General features: G+C 54.5%; 1 protein-coding gene across 26 annotated transcripts in view; it reads left to right on the forward strand.

The window, feature by feature from the left end:
* PHLDB1 (pleckstrin homology like domain family B member 1) overlaps nt 1-18,880 on the forward strand; it is a 53,627-nt gene that overhangs the window by 16,082 nt on the left and 18,665 nt on the right. For 8 of the 26 annotated variants that reach the window (XM_050758366.1, XM_050758365.1, XM_050758359.1 and 5 more), the window contains 10 exons: nt 958-1,083; nt 3,962-5,307; nt 8,486-8,758; nt 9,193-9,333; nt 9,439-9,576; nt 12,209-12,337; nt 12,680-12,835; nt 16,803-16,913; nt 17,076-17,165; nt 17,766-17,909. In XM_050758366.1, coding sequence (XP_050614323.1) covers nt 958-1,083; nt 3,962-5,307; nt 8,486-8,758; nt 9,193-9,333; nt 9,439-9,576; nt 12,209-12,337; nt 12,680-12,835; nt 16,803-16,913; nt 17,076-17,165; nt 17,766-17,909 — 2,654 coding nt within the window. The remainder of the gene's footprint in view (nt 1-957; nt 1,084-3,961; nt 5,308-8,485; nt 8,759-9,192; nt 9,334-9,438; nt 9,577-12,208; nt 12,338-12,679; nt 12,836-16,802; nt 16,914-17,075; nt 17,166-17,765; nt 17,910-18,880) is intronic. The other 18 variants (XM_050758362.1, XM_050758369.1, XM_050758371.1 and 15 more) reach the window with 4 other exon arrangements.

Genomic DNA, 18,880 nt, shown 5'->3' on the forward strand with positions numbered 1-18,880 from the left:
CAAATTGGAAGGATTGGTGGTAGAGAGCAACAGGGCTCTGGCTTCTCCCAATATAGTATCTTCTGCGGGAGCCCGCCAGCACCTGGTGTGGCTGGGAGGTGGAGTTCTGCCAGCTACACTTAGATGCCTGTGGGCACACCTGCCACTGTGCACACTCCTGGTGCCCCTGGCTACATTTTCCAGCTCCCACATGCCCTCCCCCTCCAGGTGCTCACACTTCCTGGGCAGGACTGGGCTTGTGTCTACTGCCCGGGAATGTGCTTGGCTGAGGCCGGGCCCAGTGGCCTAGTCTTGGCCTGATGCCAGGGGAGACCAGGGAGCATGCAGAAGGTGCTTAGTCAGAAAGAAAGGTGGTGATCGCTCCCTAGACTTGCAGCACACAGCTCTCCTAAGGTCACAAAACAATAAAGAGTGGGAGCAAATTCAGGACCCCCCCAGGTCATCGGACTGATCTATGGTTTCTCCCCTTGTTCCCTATCTCAGAGCTTTTTTGTGTGACCCTGGAAGTTGCTGCCTCTCAGACTGACTCTTCTACCCTTCTCCCCAAGGGGCAGATAGATGGATCATGCATACAGGTTGGGGTTGGGGGACAGGGGTGTCGGTGTTCGCTGAACATTTTTGTGTGTGTGTGTGTGTCTGTGTGTGACGGAGTTTTGCTCTGTCACCCAGGCTGGAGTGCAGTGGCGTGATCTCAGCTCACTGCAGCCTTTGCCTCCTGGGTTCAAGCAATTCTCTGGCCTCAGCCTCCTGAGTAGCTGAGACCACAGGCACCCACCACCACACCTGGCTAATTTTTGTATTTTTTGTATCTTTAGTAGAGATGGGATTTCACCACATTGGCCAGGCTGGTCTCGAACTCCTGACCTCAGGTGATCCACTTGCCTCTGCCTCTGAAAGTGTTGGGATTACAGGTGTGAGCCACCACACCCGGTATTCAAGTGTTTGCTTTCTCTGCAGGCTGCATGTTGTGCCTGGGTCAGTCCACCTTCCTTCGCTTTAACCACCCGGCTGAAGCCAAGTGGATGAAAAGCATGATTCCAGCAGGGGGCCGAGCCCCTGGGCCCCCCTACAGCCCTGTTCCTGGTAGGTACCAGAGTGGGGGGGGGGCACAGGGGGCTGGGTTGGTGGTGTTCCTTCAGCAGTCCTCCTTGCTCATTTCAGCCACACTTGGAGTGTTAGGGCAAGACAATACCTAAGGTCTGGGCTCACTGCCACCGGCCATGGGCTGGTGGAGAATGCCAGGCAGTGGGACCACCGAGAGCTAACCAAGGCAGTGCTGCTTAGGTAAAACTGGGAAATTATGTGTCTTAAGGGATGGCGGGCTCTGCCAGCTTGTACCCCACTGCCCTGGAGGTTGCCACTCAGTGTCTGGAACTCTGGCCCACTTGTGTCACCACAGGGAGCCTCACCCTCTAGGGTGTCCTGAGGGGCAGAAGGAAGCATTAGGTTGAACTCCCTGTAAGCTGTGGTGGGGATCATGTCCTTGGGCCTCGCCCAACCCTCACTCTATGCCTTGCCCGCTGATGACTCAGTGGAGCAGCTGTATTTTGTGTGTGAATTATTGATCCCCAGAAAAGAATTGGTGATTGTTCTGGGGAACCAACACAGGCCCCCTCAGCCCAGCTGCATAGGGGATGGGGTGCAGACCAGGAGGCTATTATTGGGTCTACCATCTCAGACTTTGCGCTGGCATTTAGATGGCTATGGGGTGACAGGTGACAGATGGACATGGATGTCAGGTACACCTAGGGGGGTGGTAGCAGCAGCCTAAGTGGATAGCCTGGGGACCTGAAGAAAGGTGAGTGGTCACTGGGATTACCAGTATCCATGGCAACCCCTCTGACTATATCCCACACAGTCCCCATAATTTTGGACCCAGACTCAGTCTTGCAAAGTCTTTCTCTTCTCTTCTCCCCACCCTCAATCTTTTCCAGTCCTCTGGGGGCTCAGAAGCCTGGTTTCCCAGTCTACTCCCTAGTTAATTTTACCCTGCCCTCACCCCAGCCTTGTCATGTCACTCCCTTAGCTGTTTGGGGCAGTGGTTCCAGGGACTCCTGTATGGTTGACTAGGGCTGAGGCATGGCAAAAGTAGGCTCTTGCTGGCATGGCTTAATGGGATAATTGGAGGCACTGAGCTTCACCTCCTTGCTGGCAGCCTGGCTTCCAGGAACCAGCCATTAGCACCAGCTCCCTCCCCTACCTCTGATTGGATGAAGACACACCCTTCGCCCAGCCCTGGAGGCTTTTTCTTTTTTTTTTTTTTTTTTTTTTTAATCCTGGGCCTCTGGTTCCTATGGTGGGAGGCCCTGACGTACTATTAGACTAGGAGCCCCTGGAACTTCTGGCCAGCTCTGCAGCAGGTGCCCATCTTCTTTTTATAATGCCCTTTTTTCTTTTCTTTTTTTTTTTTTTTTTGAGACGGAGTCTCGCTTTGTCACCCAGGCTAGAGTGCAGTGGCCGGATCTCAGCTCACTGCACGCTCTGCCTCCCAGGTTCACGCCATTCTCCTGCCTCAGCCTCCCGCATAGCTGGGACTACAGGCGCCCGCCACCTCGCCCAGCTAGTTTTTTGTATGTTTTAGTAGAGACGGCGTTTCACTGTGTTAGCCAGGATGGTCTCGATCTCCTGACCTCGTGATCCGCCCGTCTCGGCCTCCCAAAGTGCTGGGATTACAGGCTTGAGCCACCGCACCCAGCCTTTTCTTTTTTTTTGTTTTGAGATGGAGCCTCACTCTGTCGCCCAGGCTAGAGTGCAGTGATGCGATCTCGGCTCACTGCAACCTCCACCTCCTGGGTTCAAGTGATTCTCCTGCCTCAGCCTCCCAAGTAGCTGGGACTACAGGTGCGTTTCACCACACCTGGCTAATTTTTTATTTTTAGTAGAGATGGGGTTTCACCATATTGGCAAGGCTGGTCTCGAACTCCTGACCTCAGGTGATACATCCACTTCAGCCTCACAAAGTGCTGGGATTACAGGTGTGAGCCACCATGCCTGGCCTCTTCTTTTTTTTTTTTTTTTTTGAGACAGTTTGCTGTGTCACCCAGGAGGCAGGAGTGATCTCAGCTCAATGCAACCTCCTGGGTTCAAGTGATTCTCGTACCTCAGCCTCCTGAGTAGTTGGAATTACAGACGTGTGCTACCATACCCAGCTAATTTTTTGTATTTTTAGTAGAGGTGGGGTTTCACCATGTTGGCCAGGCTGGTCTTGAACTCCTGTCCTCAAGTGATCTGCCCACCTCGGCCTCCCCAAATGTTGGGATTACAGGTGTGAGCCACTGTGCCTGGCTTACCTGCCCTTCTTGAGGAGGGATATAGGATATAGATTGGAGGAGTCTAGTCTTGGGGTGAATTGACAACAATAGGCTTAGAGTGCCTATCACTTTTTTTTTTTTTTTTTTTTTTTTTTTTGAGACGGAGTCTTGCTCTGCCGCCCAGGCTGGAGTGCGGTGGCCGGATCTCAGCTCACTGCAAGCTCCGCCTCCCGGGTTCCCGCCATTCTCCTGCCTCAGCCTCCCGAGTAGATGGGACTACAGGCGCCGCCACCACGCCCGGCTAGTTTTTTGTATTTTTTTTTAGTAGAGACGGGGTTTCACCGTGTTAGCCAGGATGGTCTCGATCTCCTGACCTCGTGATCCGCCCGTCTCAGCCTCCCAAAGTGCTGGGATTATAGGCGTGAGCCACCGCGCCCGGCCGAGTGCCTATCACTGTTAACTGTTTTAAGTCACAGGCAGGAAGGCCCTGCCAATTCCCTTCCTTTACAGAAGGAGAAACTGAGGACAAGTGACTTGGCTAAGGTTGCATAGCAGGTCAGTGGCAGAGCTAGGTGGTACCAGAACCAGATCTCCTGGCTTCTTCTCCAGAGCTCTGTTAGTCTCACTGTGCTAGGAGGAAGTAGGCTAGTGCCCTGGCTCTTATGCATATGCAGCTCCCCAAAGTCAAAGACCTTTGCATTTCCCTCCAGCAGAATCAGAAAGTCTGGTAAATGGGAACCACACCCCACAGCCTGCAACACGGGGACCCTCGGCCTGTGCCAGCCACAGTTCCCTGGTGAGCTCTATTGAGAAGGACCTGCAAGAGATCATGGACTCACTGGTGCTAGAGGAGCCTGGAGCTGCTGGCAAGAAGCCTGCCACAACCTCTCCACTGTCGCCGATGGCTAATGGTGGGCGCTACCTGCTGTCTCCCCCAACCAGCCCTGGTGCCATGTCTGTGGGATCCAGCTATGAGAACACCTCTCCAGCCTTCTCTCCACTCTCCTCACCAGCCAGCAGTGGAAGCTGTGCCAGTCACTCACCCAGTGGGCAAGAGCCAGGACCTTCTGTGCCCCCGCTGGTACCTGCCCGTTCCTCCAGCTACCATCTGGCCCTGCAGCCCCCACAGTCCCGCCCAAGTGGTGCTCGCTCTGAGAGTCCTCGGCTGAGCAGGAAAGGGGGCCATGAGAGGCCTCCCAGCCCTGGCCTCCGGGGTCTGCTAACAGACAGCCCTGCAGCTACTGTGTTGGCGGAGGCCCGGAGAGCCACTGAGAGCCCCCGGCTGGGTGGGCAGCTGCCTGTGGTGGCCATCAGCCTGAGTGAATACCCAGCTTCTGGTGCTCTCAGTCAACCCACCAACATTCCTGGCAGCCCTAAGTTCCAGCCTCCAGTCCCTGCTCCCCGAAACAAGATTGGCACACTCCAGGACCGCCCTCCCAGCCCTTTCCGTGAGCCTCCAGGCAGTGAGCGGGTGCTAACAACTAGTCCCTCACGCCAACTGGTGGGCCGAACATTTTCAGATGGGTTAGCCACCCGTACCCTGCAGCCTCCTGAGAGTCCCCGCCTGGGCCGGCGGGGCCTGGACAGTATGCGAGAACTACCCCCCTTAAGTCCATCTCTGTCCCGGCGAGCCCTCTCCCCACTGCCCACCCGGACCACCCCAGATCCCAAGCTAAGCAGGGAAGTGGCAGAGAGTCCTCGGCCCCGGCGCTGGGCAGCCCATGGGGCTTCACCAGAGGACTTCTCCCTGACGCTGGGGGCACGAGGCCGTAGGACACGGAGCCCCTCACCCACACTGGGTGAGTCTCTGGCACCCCACAAGGGCAGCTTCAGTGGCAGGCTGAGCCCAGCCTACAGTCTGGGCTCTCTTACTGGGGCTTCACCCTGCCAAAGTCCCTGTGTCCAGAGGAAGCTCTCCAGTGGGGACTTGCGGGTGCCTGTCACAAGGGAGCGGAAAAATAGCATCACAGAGATCAGTGACAATGAGGACGACCTCCTGGAGTACCACCGGCGACAGCGCCAAGAGCGGCTCCGGGAACAGGAGATGGAGAGGCTGGTGAGCAGGTGCCAGGGAGGCTTGCCACTGTCCATGGCAGAGTCTCTGCCAGGGCTCGAGCAGGCCAGCTGGCAGAGCGGGAGGGGCCCTCAAACAGGGCTTGGGCTTCTCAAGGTTCCCCACCTCCAGGATACACTTTAGTGATCAATATCTTATGGTTCTGGTGCCCTGAAGAAGAAATTCTTTTGAAATTTCTAAGGCTTTATTTTAAATTCGTGCTAATTTTGCATTTATTCAACATAGCATTTGTTTTAATGTATAAATTAAATTTCACATTGTTTACTCAAGCACAGTGAAGCTCTAGGAAAACATACCACAGGTATGGTAAGACCTTGAACCTCCCAGTTTGAGAAGCAAGTTGAAGTAGGTTGAGTAGGCTGAAGCTCAGAGAGGGGAATGGCTTTGTCCAAGGTCACACAGCAAGTTCTGGCAGAGCTGGAATTGGAACCCAAGTCTCCTGACTCTAAGACTTTTTTTTAGAAAAGTACCTTGTCCTTTTTTGCTTCTCTTTGGCGTCTACAAGTGGGTGGGAGCTGCTCACCCTGGCCCAGGCAGTATCATCTAGGAGTGTGGGTGGCAGGGAAGAAGGACAGAGCAGGATAGGCAACCCTGGCCTGACCGTTAGCCAGCCTCTGTAATTGTGACTGTGTGCGTCCGTGTGCATGCGTGTGGGTGTGTGCAGGGGCCGGGTGTGGCTCTAGGCAGCTGTCCTGGAGATGGCATCTGAGCTGGGTCGGGGCCAGGATTCCCCAGATAACTCAGGGAGCTTAAGGGGCTCTGGCTGGTGTGTACACAGTCGAGCCCATGTACAGAAGAATGGATTCTGCCCTCTGTCCTTGCAAGCAGAACAGGGTTCTTTGGGAGGTGAGCAGGAACCCTGGGACTGGTTTGAGGAGGAGAATCAGAACTGATGAGAACCAGAACTGAAGCATCTGGAGATGCTTTTGGAAGAGGTTGGGACAGTTTTGGATGAGGGTATAGGATTGTGTGTTTGTGTTGGATGGGGGTGAGATGAGGCAGATTCCGTCTTTTCCTTTGCTGCATCTTCTCTTTTTTTTTTTTTTTTTTTTTTTTTGAGACGGAGTCTCGCTCTGTCACCCAGGCTGGAGTGCAGTGGCCAGATCTCAGCTCACTGCAAGCTCCGCCTCCCGGGTTTACGCCATTCTCCTGCCTCAGCCTCCTGAGTAGCTGGGACTACAGGCGCCCGCCACCACGCCTGGCTAGTCTTTTTGTATTTTTTTAGTAGAGATGGGGTTTCACCGTGTTAGCCAGGATGGTCTCAATCTCCTGACCTCGTGATCCGCCCGTCTCGGCCTCCCAAAGTGCTGGGATTACAGGCTTGAGCCACCGCGCCCGGCCTGCTGCATCTTCTCTTCACTGTTTTTGCATTGGTCTAGATGGGAATGCATGGCCATTCTAAGCTGGGGTCTCATCCTGGAGAGGGGGCAGTAAGCCTGGCACAGGCAGAGTGGCAGGCACAGTCTGCCCCAACTACTCCATCAGTCTCCCCAACCCTATTCCCACACATAAGCACACATCTTACCACTAGTCCTGACCTGCCTCACCTGCCACTTTAAGTCTTGGAGGCTGCCCGCCCTGCCCCTCCCACTGCAACCAGGCTGCTTATCTGAGTCCTGGGGCAGGGGCGGAGGCACTGGCCCAGCCTCCCAGGTGCCGAGGCTCTGTTCCTTTTTTTTTTTTTTTTTTTTTTTGCCATGGAACTGGGCAAGCAACAGGAGGGAAGCTGGGTAAGTGTATGAGAACGCCTCTCCAGCCTTCTCTCCACTTCCTGCGGTTTGGGTTCATGGCCAAAATGTAAGTGGTGAGAGACACTTGAGGAGATCTAGGGACCCTAGAGAGCCATGGGAGCCTCACAAGCCAGGCTTCAGGCCTATAGATAGGCCTGCAGGAGAAGGCGACAAAGACCAGGAATGCGATTGTATCATCCCTCCTTTACTTCCTAGGCCCCTGAGAGGTGACTGTATCTGGGTGGGTGTGTATGTGGAGAGGGGTGGATGAAGTGGTAGGGCCATGGGAGTACTCACTCATGGGCCTGGGCATTCAAGGACTGGTAGCAGCCCATCCTGCTGATAAACAGCCAAGGGCTGCCTGAAGGTAACTTAGAGCTGAGGTGGGGACAGAGGGCCATGTCCTTGGTTTACCTCTTCTCCATGGTTGGGTGGTTGGGTGTCTGGTCCCTGTGGGCTTGTGGGTCTGTTTTCCAGCCCTGTCTGTCTGCATACGTGCCCACCTGTCTGTATGCTAGACTGTGTTTATCTGTGAGTGTGCATCAGTGTGCATTTGTGCATGTCAGGGCTGGTGTCTTTGTACCTGCTTATTAATGCAAGTCCAGGGCACATATTGTGTCCTTGTGTGCCTGTGCATCAATGCTGGTGTGTCAGTGTGTGTCCTCATGTCTGTAGTTCTGTGTGTACCTGCGTTAGGACGAGCACCCGAGTTTATCTGTGTCTCATTGTGGTCTGAGTCTACTTAACAATATGTTTCCGTATGTGTTTGGTGTGTTCCTTTGTGTCCATGAGGAAGCCCTGTCCTGGGGTAGATTGAAAAAAGAAAGGAGGCCGGGCGCGGTGGCTCAAGCCTGTAATCCCAGCACTTTGGGAGGCCGAGACGGGCGGATCACGAGGTCAGGAGTTCGAGACCATCCTGGCTAACACGGTGAAACCCCGTCTCTACTAAAAAATACAAAAAACTAGCCGGGCGAGGTGGCGGGCGCCTGTAGTCCCTGCTACTCGGGAGGCTGAGGCAGGAGAATGGCGTAAAAACCCGGGAGGCAGAGCTTGCAGTGAGCTGAGATCCGGCCACTGCACTCCAGCCTGGGCGACACAGCGAGACTCCGTCTCAAAAAAAAAAAAAAAAAAGAAAAAAGAAAGGAACAGGAAGACGGAAGGGGCTGCCCCAGAAGTGGGCAGGAAGAACCAGGCTGTTGTGCCAATGTGGACAGGTGGCACAACAGCCTGGTTCTTCCTGCCCACTTCTGGGGCACCCTATTTCCCTCTGCCTCCCCCAGGTCTTGGAGTCAGGCATCTCCTGACTTGACACTGATGACCTAGCCACCAGTAACCTTGCTCTCCCTCCTGACAGGATACTGAACCTGGCGCTATCCCCACCAGGGCTCAGCTTCCTCCCCTTCATGTCCTGCTCTGTCCATCCTCCCCAGGAACGCCAGCGCCTGGAGACCATCCTGAACCTGTGTGCCGAATACAGCCGGGCTGATGGGGGATCTGAGGCCGGGGAGCTCCCCAGCATTGGGGAGGCCACTGTAGCATTGGCACTGGCAGGCCGGAGGCCCTCACGAGGCCTTGCAGGGGCCTCTGGGCGGAGCATCGAGGAGCCTGGAATTGCCACCCAACGCCTGTGGGAGAGTATGGAGCGCTCAGATGAGGAAAATCTCAAGGAGGAGTGCAGCAGCACTGAGAGCACCCAGCAGGAGGTGAGATGGAGGGGTAGGCAAGACAAAGAGGCTGAGGTTGGACCTGCTGGGGGCAGAAGAGGCTAGTGTATTGAATGCCAAGGTCCAGTGAGGAGAAGGATCAAGTTTGGGAAGAGATTCGAGAGCAGAGGTGCAGAAATGAGACAAGGAAGAGAAGGGAGGTGTTGATGAGCTTCCCAAGCTATAAATATGCTTTATGACCTGCCTTTCCATGGGGCTCCACCCAGGCCTGGCACTCAGTGGTAAATCTTTATTATCTTCAGCAGAGCCCTTATTGCTCCCTCAAAGGTAGGGGTGGGGGGGGCAGGGAATTAGCCTCCTGTCTCAGTCCAACTATTCCTCAGCAAGTGCGTGGAGGAACAGGTGATCCATTTTCTTGGTCTGACTCCAAAAAGCTCTAGGCTTCCTCAGTTGATAGCTTCCCTCCCCTCCAGCACGAAGACACACCTAGCACCAAGCTCCAGGGAGAGGTGCTAGCCCTGGAAGAGGAGCGGGCTCAGGTGCTGGGGCACGTGGAACAGCTCAAGGTCCGTGTGAAGGAGCTAGAGCAGCAGCTGCAGGAGTCAGCCCGAGAGGTGAGCCATGAAGGCCCTAGCTAGACTCTTCCCTAGGCCAACTGAAGGCCCCAGAGAGGGGCCACAGTCATCTGCTTTGATGGGGACCCTGGTGTCTGCCCCCAGGCCGAAATGGAGCGAGCACTGCTGCAGGGAGAGAGGGAGGCAGAGCGGGCACTGCTGCAGAAGGAGCAGAAGGCAGTGGATCAACTGCAGGAGAAGCTGGTGGCCTTGGAGACAGGCATCCAGAAGGAGAGGGACAAGGTAACCCACACCTGGCCCAGCTTAGTGCTGGGTACCAGTGGCCTGGGAGAGGAGAAACGTCTTCTCTGGGGCCCTGCACCCCTCACCTCATCATCCATTCTGCAGTACAAGTGGTCTCTGTGGCCTTCCAGGGACAGGGTGACTTGTCCTCCTCTGTGGAAGGTACCAGCTTGGAGGGCACTGCCAGGGGCTGGGCTGGTGTCTGGGGTCTCCTCTGTTTGGGTCTGTGTGCTACCTCTGGGTGCCTGCCATCCTAGGCCCTTTAAGGCCCTTCTAGGAAGTGCCAAAGCCCCTTCTTGGGCAGTGAGCACAGCCCGAGGGACTGACACTGGGGAGTGATTCAAGTTTGGGTCCCACCATCTGGAGAACATCTCCCTCCAAGCATGCCACAAGTGCTTACATTGTGATCTTTGGGAGATGACCCTCGGGCCTCTGCTTCCCTTGAGCCTTTAGGATCTGCAGCCTCCTGTCCCAGGTGACCCTAGCTCCTGCCCCTGCCCCTTTCAGATTTCGTGCCAGCCTGCAGGGGCCACTCCCGGATGGCCAACACCGTGCCAAAAGCTCTGAAGTGGAGAGGGGTCATCTATTTCTGGATCTGACAGTATTTTTCCAATAATTTAATTTTCCTTCTGGATTTTTTGAGTTTCTTCCTCTTGCCCTCAATTTTGAGGATCTTAAAAATTCTTTGACCCGTTGGTTTTTTTTTGTTTTTTTTTGGAGCTTTGGCTCTGGCCCCCAAAACCACACTCCCAAATTCTGTGCCAAATTAACTTCATGCTTGCCAACTAGGCCTACACTAACGCCCCTTCTAATCACTGACCTGGGCTTTCTGCATGCCCCTAACTGCCAGTGCCACCCAGGTAGGGCTGAGCCATGCCCGCTTTTGCACTAACTCAATGGGTGCCTCCGTGCCCCTGGCCTCTCCCCTCTAATGCTGCCTCCTTCTTTTCTTGGTGTGGGACCCCAGAGTTTTGATATGAAAGGAATTGGCAGGAGGACTGGTAGCTCAACTTTACTCAAGGGGGCATTGGCAGGAGGGGTATAAGGGTGGGGGAAATGCTTGGCTGTGGCGCTGCTCAGACTGAAGTTCTTCCCATTGGAAATGCCTAGGCTGCTGTCTTAGGCTACTGTCTGAGGACAGCATAAGATAACTCAAGGAAGCTTCCTGGCAGCTTCCTGTACAGCAGACCAGGCTGTCTTCCACCTATTCCCTTGCCTGCCTTCTGGAGCCAAGGAGCAAGGAGGCCCAGTTGTGGGCATGGTCTTGGAGGGCTTGAACAGGACTTCTCTGCCAACACAGTGGCTACCCTTCCTAGCTTTCCCCTGGGGCTTCCTAAATTCAGATACCCATCAGAGGTTGGTAATGGGTAGCCCCTACTCTTCCCCTCACCCCGAGCCACCTATAACACAGGGTATTTTACAGCCTGAGTCCAAGGCTGAGGAAGCACCTAAACCTCAGCAACTGGCCTGATCAGGTCCTCCTCTCTGGGGATGGGTAGATGAGTTGGGTAGAGGGGTGGGAGTGACTGGGTTCAGCACAGGGCCTCACTCCCAGGGATAAAGCTCAGCATTTCAGAAGGAACCTGCCTAATCTCATTTCCCGCTGACCTGGAGTGTTTTGGAGGCCTGGATTTCACTTTCTCTGTGGGGAAGAAAGAAGTTATTTGAGGCTGTGGTAGTGACGGTGGTGGTGGTGATGGTGGTAGTGATGGCAGTGGTGTGGAGGGTTCACTCGGCTTCCCTCCCCTGCCCCCAGCCCATGGCTCCACTCTGACTTTGGAATCAGTAATCACAGTTTCTCCTCTGCCTGTCCTTTGAGGGGTGACTCACCAAACCCTCCCCTCATCCCCCTTCCCGCCCTCAGAGGTGTCATCTCACCCCAGACAGAACAGTCCACCCCCTCTGTACCCACTCCTGGGAGTCTTACTACCATGACAACAGCCCAAACTAATTGCAGCCCTTATCCCTGAAGTTCAGCCTGCAGGGCCAACACCCCACCCTGACCCTGGACAGGAGGGGAGGGAGGCCAAGGGTGTTGGGCTGGGGTCCACTCTGCCACACTGCTTTAACATCCTCAGCTCCTGATTCACGCCCAACCCTGGATTTAACCTTCACCATCACTTTTTACCCTGGGTTAAATTTTGGTCTCTGGGCTGTGGTAGAAGGGGAGGGATGAGAACTGGAGGCTCCGATTCTGTGATGCGGAACCAGCCTTGACTGGTTTGGAGAGAAAACAGAGGGCCTTTTCTCAGGACCTACCCAACAATTTCAGTTTAAGGGACCCCAGGAGACCAAAATCTGTGCCCTGCCCCCACACCTCTGCCTGTGTTACCCCACCCCCTGCACCTCTGACTGCTGTGTTACCCTTCAGCTCCTGGCCTCGGGCCCTCTGCCTCTTCACCTCTTTCCCTCCTCACTTTCCCTTTCTACTCTTTTCTTCTCCTCACCTGGTTATTCTCCTCTTTGATTCCAGCCTTTTTTCTTCTCTCAACCCCCATTGCCGACCCCCATTCTGTCCCGCCCTGGCCTCCCTCCCGCGCTCCCCTCCCGCCGCTGCCGGGCCGGAGTTGAGGAGTGTGTGTTCTGTTTCTCCCCTGTGCCCCGCCCTCTCCCTCGCCCTCCCGCCGACCAGGAGAGGGCGGAGCTGGCCGCGGGACGGAGGCACCTGGAGGCCCGCCAGGCGCTCTACGCCGAGCTCCAGACGCAGCTCGATAACTGCCCCGAGTCAGTGCGGGAACAGTTACAGGAGCAGCTGAGAAGGGTCAGTTCCACCGCCCCCCCTCCCCCGGCCCCCGCGGGCCACGCCCCAGAAGGAAGAGAGGAGAGCGGTGGGACGGGACCACCTGGCCCCTGCAGTACCTGCCGGACACCAGGGTCGGTGCTGTGGCTTGGAGGGAACCGGGAAGGTTGGGGGGTCAGCGCTCCAGGCCATGATGCCCGCGAAAGGGCAAGGCCAAGTACAGCGGGAGCTGGGTGAAGGCAGGTTTCCTACCCAATTTCCCCGGGTCCAGCCCCATACAACGCATGTCCCTGTGGCCTGGCCTTCCAGGTGCAGAGTGGCATTGCAAGCACCACCCAACCCCCTTTGTCACTGTCGTTGAAGGAGGCAGAGGCCCTGGAGACTGAGACAAAGGTCTTTGAGGACTTGGAGTTCCAGCAGTTGGAGCGGGAGAGCCGCGTGGAGGAGGAGCGTGAGCTGGCCGGTCAGGGGCTGCTCCGGAGCAAGGCTGAGCTGCTCCGCAGCATCACCAAGAGGAAGGTGTGCCCCACCCCGTTCCCTGCTGCGTGCTGTTGGAGGCCTGTGACCTGGGTTTGAATACCAATGACTTAACAAAAGTTAACTTCGCCTGTTGTGCCTGGGTTTCCTTGTCTGTAAAATGAGAATTATAACAGGTTGTTATGAGAATTAAGATGTAAAGACAGAATAAGATGTGATTGTAGTAAGCACTCGGTGAAGAATAGCTATTATTATTAAGCTCTGACTCCCCTCGGTCTTCCAGTGGAAAGTGGATTCTGCTCCCATTCAGAGCTTGGCACTGGCCTGTCAGGAAGGTGAAAGATGGAGGAGGAGGAGGTTTGCCCCGTGCGTGCAGAGCTCTTGTCTGGTGGAAGTGCTGGAACACACAGAAAGATTTGAGATCTGGATATTAGAGCCAGCTAGGGGCCCTAGAAAGGGCATTCATGGCCGGGCGCGGTGGCTCAAGCCTGTAATCCCAGCACTTTGGGAGGCCAAGACTGGTGGATCACGAGGTCGGGAGATCGAGACCATCCTGGCTAACATGGTGAAACCCCGTCCCTACTAAAAAAAAAAAAAAATACAAAAAACTAGCCGGGTGAGTTGGCGGGCGCCTGTAGTCCCAGCTACTCGGGAGGCTGAGGCAGGAGAATGGCGTAAACCCGGGAGGCGGAGCTTGCAGTGAGCTGAGATCCAGCCACTGCACTCCAGCCCGGGCGACAGAGCGAGACTCCGAGACTCCGTCTCAAAAAAAAAAAAAAAAGAAAGGGCATTCATTTGGGTTCCAGCCATGGCTCCGTCCTGCCTTGGCCGAGCTGTAAAACAAGGGTTATTGCGTATTGTGGCCTGGTTGGCTCTGACACGCTAGCTAGATACTGTGATTGTCTGCTCCTGATCTCAGCCAGACCGCAGGATGGTGGCGCAGGTGCCTGTGTGTGAGGGTGGGGAGTAAAGCTGGGAGGAGGTATGTGTTAGTAAGGGTTGGGAAGAGGTGAGAGAGGGACTGGAGAGGATGGCTCAAGCAGCTTCCACCCTTATGGCTGAAGCTTGTGGCCAGGCACATGCACACATGCATGTACATTATGCCTGACTGGAGTTAGTATGGAGGAAGTGAGCATGGTGAGATTGGGGAGGGGTGTCTAAAATTGGCGACTTAGAAGATTTGCTGGCTAGCCTGGGGTTGGTGGTAAGTGGGGAGCTGCTGGACTTTCCTTGAGTCCAGATCCCATGCTTCTCTCCCTGAGCTGCTGTCTTACAAATGCACTGACTGATGAATGGAAGGAAGAAAATTGACACACCTAAGCACATGAGTGTGTGTCAGGCACCTTGCTGGGAGCCTTCCTTGGATTACCTCATGCTGTCCTTAGGATGGTATCACAAGACAAGTGCTATTATCCCCATTTTATAGACAAGGAAACTAGGAGTAAGAGAAGCTACACATTTTGCCCAAAGCCTCCCATAATATAAGCTTCAGAGTCAGAATTGGAACCCAGGCCTGTTGGCCCAAATCCCATGTTCCTTCTACCGTACTGCACTGAGGCTAGGGGTGGGCACTTCTCTAGCCTCTTCCTCCTTCTTCCTGGAGGTAGGGAGCTATAGATCAGCTAATCTCATCCCTTTGGGATTCTGGTGAGTATAAGCTCCAGGGAGGTTGGGAGGGCTTGGCAGTAGTGGATTCCTCTTCCCACACCCACGCTGGCTCCTGGGAAACCGGAGCTAAACCCCTGGGACCTGGGGTATCACATTCTTCCCCATGCTCCTCCTTAGGAACCTTATCCAGCTTTCATTCTCAGACCCTAGTGTCCCACCTAGGCTCTGTCTACCCTGGTGCCCTGTGCTCCCCTGCCCTTTCCACTCTGATTCAGAGTGGCTCAGAGTACTGGCCTGGGAGTTCAATAGATGATTCTAGTCCTTGCTCTACCACTTAGCTGGCTAAGAGATCTTAGCTTCTAAATATGTTGGTGTTCTCACCTATAAAATGGATATAAATGCAGCTGCCTCATAAGGGAGCTTATTAAATGACATAACAAATGCAAAACATTTAGCAGAGTTCCTGGCTCCTAATGGGTTCTTAGTAGATGGCGGCTCTTGCAGTGAGGATTACTGCCTAGCCTACTTTGTTGTTGTTGTTGATTTTGAGACAGAGTCTCGCTGTTGTCACCCAGGCCAGAGTGCAATGGTATCTCAGCTTACTGCAACCTCCACCTCCCGGGTTCAAGCAATTCTCCTGCCTCAGCCTCTCAAGTAGCCAGGATTACAGGTGCCCCCAACCACACCTGGCTAATTTTTGTATTTTTGGTAGCGATGGGATTTCACCATGTTGGCCAGGCTGATCTCAAACTCCTAACCTCAGGTGATCCAGCCTCCTCAGCTTCCCAAAGTGCTAAGATTACAGGCGTGAGCCACAACACCCGGCCAGCCTACTTTGGTCTTCTTTTGGACTGACCCCAGATTTAGGACATCATCCTTCTTTAACTCTTCCTTTCCCATGATTTGCACCTAAGGGTAGTGGTTTAAGGCTGCCTTCTTCAGGAAGCCCTCCTGGGATTAACCCAGCCCATTTTTCCTATCCCTCGTCCTTCCCCCTTATTATCTTTTCATTTCCTTTTAGCACATGATTGTTGAGCCAGGTACTGTTCTAAAAGCCCTATTGAGGGTATAAAGACAGAAAAGACCATGTGGATCTTATGTTTGGGGCAGGGTGGTGGTAGTGGTAACAGATATATTCACAAATAACAATAATAGAGGCAGATGGTGATACAGAAGAATGTGAGCACAGAGGAAGGAGCAAAGAAATTGAGTGGCAATCAAGGGAGGCTTTGGAGAGGAGGTAGCATTTGGTCTAATCTTAGATGATAAGTAAGCTCTTGATAGGTAGAGAAGATTGGGACAGCTCTTCTGGCCTAAGGAAGTGACATAAGAAAGGCCTGAGAGTGGCCGGGCGCGGTGGCTCAAGCCTGTAATCCCAGCACTTTGGGAGGCCGAGACGGGCGGATCACGAGGTCAGGAGATCGAGACCATCCTGGCTAACATGGTGAAACCCCGTCTCTACTAAAAAATAACAAAAAAAAACTAGCCGGGCGATGTGGCGGACGCCTGTAGTCCCAGCTACTCGGGAGGCTGAGGCAGGAGAATGGCGTGAACCCGGGAGGTGGAGCTTGCAGTGAGCTGAGATCCGGCCACTGCACTCCAGCCTGGGCGACAGAGCAAGACTCCGTCTCAAAAAAAAAAAAAAAGAAAGGCCTGAGAGTTTACAGCTACACAGCTGAGTGTACAGTGTGGCTGAGCTGAGAGGACATGGAGGCGGTAGGAGGGAGGGGAGCTGCAAAGGGTTTGGGAGCCCCGAATGCCTGGTAAGGAGTCTGTGCTTTTTTCTGTGTGTAATGAGGAGCCACTGAAAGATTTTGAGGAGAGGCATGATCTGATCTTATTTGTGGATTTTTAAAAAATTATTCAAGTAATATTCAAGTAATATTCCTTTTTAGAAAGTAATTTTTCTTTTTAGAAAGATTAGAAAATTCAGATAAGCAAACAAACCTCAAAGTCATCTTAGGAAGACATTTGTGACAGTGTGGAGTGAATCAGGAAGTTGAGAGAGTGGAAGCAGAGGCTGGTGAGAAGGTCCAGACCAGGGAAGCAGAGGGCCTGGATTTGAGTGGTGGCAAGTGGGGTTGGGACAGAGAGAATGAGGCAGATGGAGTGTCTCTGGGCTTTGGGACCCATTGGTTGTGGGGTAAGGGAAGGGAGGTTAGAGGATCTGAGTGGTGTGCCTAATGGCACAGGGATCGTTGGTCTAGGGAGGGAGGAAGGCCTGAGGGAAGGAGCCCACATGGCAGCCTGTGTTTTCTTAGGGTGAGTTGAGGCCAAGCAGAAGAGCTGGTTGATCCCCTTCACCTGAGCCTTGAGTCTCTGGGCAGGAGAGCCAGCTAGTTCTCACCTTGAGCTCAGCCCTGTCTGCCCAGGGCCTGATCAACCACCCCATCTCCTTTAGGAGCGCCTGGCCGTCCTGGACAGTCAGGCTGGGCAGATCCGGGCTCAGGCCGTGCAAGAGTCAGAACGCCTGGCCCGGGACAAGAATGCCTCCTTACAGCTGCTGCAAAAGGTAGGGTCCCTCGGGTTGGGCTGGGGGATTTTGAGTAGGGTAAATGGGAGGGGAGTGCAGAAGGGCTGGGGTGCAAACGTGCTGGGGTGGAGCACAGGGCTCCTGTCACACAATCTCCTGGCTCCCACTCCTCTTTGACTCTCTGCCATTCTGGGCTTGCAGGAGAAGGAGAAACTGACTGTGCTGGAAAGGAGATACCACTCACTCACGGGGGGCAGGCCTTTCCCGAAGACTACATCGACCCTCAAAGAGGTATCATGATTGGGTTAGCCCCAGCTTCAGGCCCAGGGGGTGTCCTGGGAGGCTCTGAGTAACACACAGCACTTTCACCCAAGTGGCTGAGGTTGTATGGGGGCATCTCCCTGAATGGGAGAGATTTGAGGAGGGATGGCCCCAAGCTCTGGGATTTGATCTTCCATGGCCACCAGCTGCCTCTGTTTAGTTGCCTTTGGAGTTCCCAGGAGCCCACTGATTTCCCTGTTTTTGGTGGCTGAATATATGTGGGGGGACTCAGGGGCCTGGGTTGGGTGCGTAGACAGCTCAGAGGCTTAGTAGGGGCTGGGCTGGATGGACTCACCTTGAAGGGGAGCATGTGGATATAGGAGTGCTGATCCTGGGGCTCCTGGGCTTCAGTCCTGAGTTAGGCGTTTGTCTCAGAAGAGGATATTGAGGCCCCTTAAGTGGTTCTTCCCAAGTCTGTATGTCTGGTGTGTGAGTTCCAAATAGAACATATCTGGTTTACCAACTTCGTTCCCTCCCTCCCTGCCTCACTACACAAACAATTTAGGCCTGGGGTGGGGAACTGGGCCAAGTGTGAGGGATGCAGCCCCTCACCGTGTCCCCTTTCTGTAGGCTGAGCTGCTCATCTCCGAGTCCTCAGAGATGGGGCTGGGGACTAAGGCTCTGGGCCTTTTCCCAGGGTCTTCTCAGGCTGGGGCCTCCTCTGTCTCTTTAACCCCACCTGCTTCCACTCTTCTCTGCCCCAAAGCACAAGAGGTAATCACAGCTAACTGTGTGCTCTGCTTTGCCCACTGCCTGCCTGCCTGCCCGCTGAGCCCCTGCCTACAGCTCCTCCCAGGGCTTAGCTGAAGGGCATGTGGTGATAGTTTCTTGGCTGGCCAGAGTTTGGGAGAGTGTGTGTGAGTGTGCCATGCCGCCATTCCATAGAGTGCCTGGGCAGCCCATTGAATTGCATATTAATTTGCCTATATTCTGCTTGCCATTCATCAGTTCTCACAACATGCTGGACCCTCTGGCTCATTTTTCTTTTCCATGACCCCAGAGGACAACCTGGTTCTAGAGCTAGGCCTGGGTGGGCCTTGGGTAGGGCAGGCTTATGATCCTGCGCTTTGATTCAGCATGCATTGTGGAAGTCTACCATGCTCCCAGCACCCAGATAAGCTCAGTTTCTAAGGACAGGTGATGAATACGACAGTCCCTGTTCTGCCAACCCACAGTTGAATGTGTTGGCATCTTTCCAAGGACTCACCTTGGGCAGTAGGCCCATTTTTCTGCTAGGCTTTTAGCTGTTCCTTGCTAAGGCCTCTTTCTCACAGCCCATCTTGCTCAGGCCGTGGTGATGTCTCTACCTTTCCCCACCTGTTTCTAGCTCCTGCCCGGGCTGATGGGGTGTGAGGGGACCCTGGGGAATGGTGTGACTGGTGCCCAATGCTGCATGTGTGTGCTCCACTGGGGACTGCCAGGTTGTTGGGGATGGGGGTTCTCTGGGAGCTGGGTTCTGATCCTCAGTGTACTCTTAAAAGGCCTTCTGTGGGCTTCTTTGCCTGTCCCCAGCCCAGGGCGAATTCAGGTATGGGCCTTCAGGGTCTGCTTGGGGCAGGACTGGATGCCAAGGTGGCTCTAAGAGTGGAGGGGCAGGAGGAGCCTTCAGACTGTTGGTTCTGCTGCCCTTTTCTGGTCTCTGTCACTCCTTGCAGCCATCTATGGGCATAGCAGGCACCCTACCC

The sequence above is a fragment of the Macaca thibetana genome, chromosome 14, assembly GCF_024542745.1.
Source record: "Macaca thibetana thibetana isolate TM-01 chromosome 14, ASM2454274v1, whole genome shotgun sequence".
NCBI classification, from domain to species: domain Eukaryota; kingdom Metazoa; phylum Chordata; class Mammalia; order Primates; family Cercopithecidae; genus Macaca; species Macaca thibetana.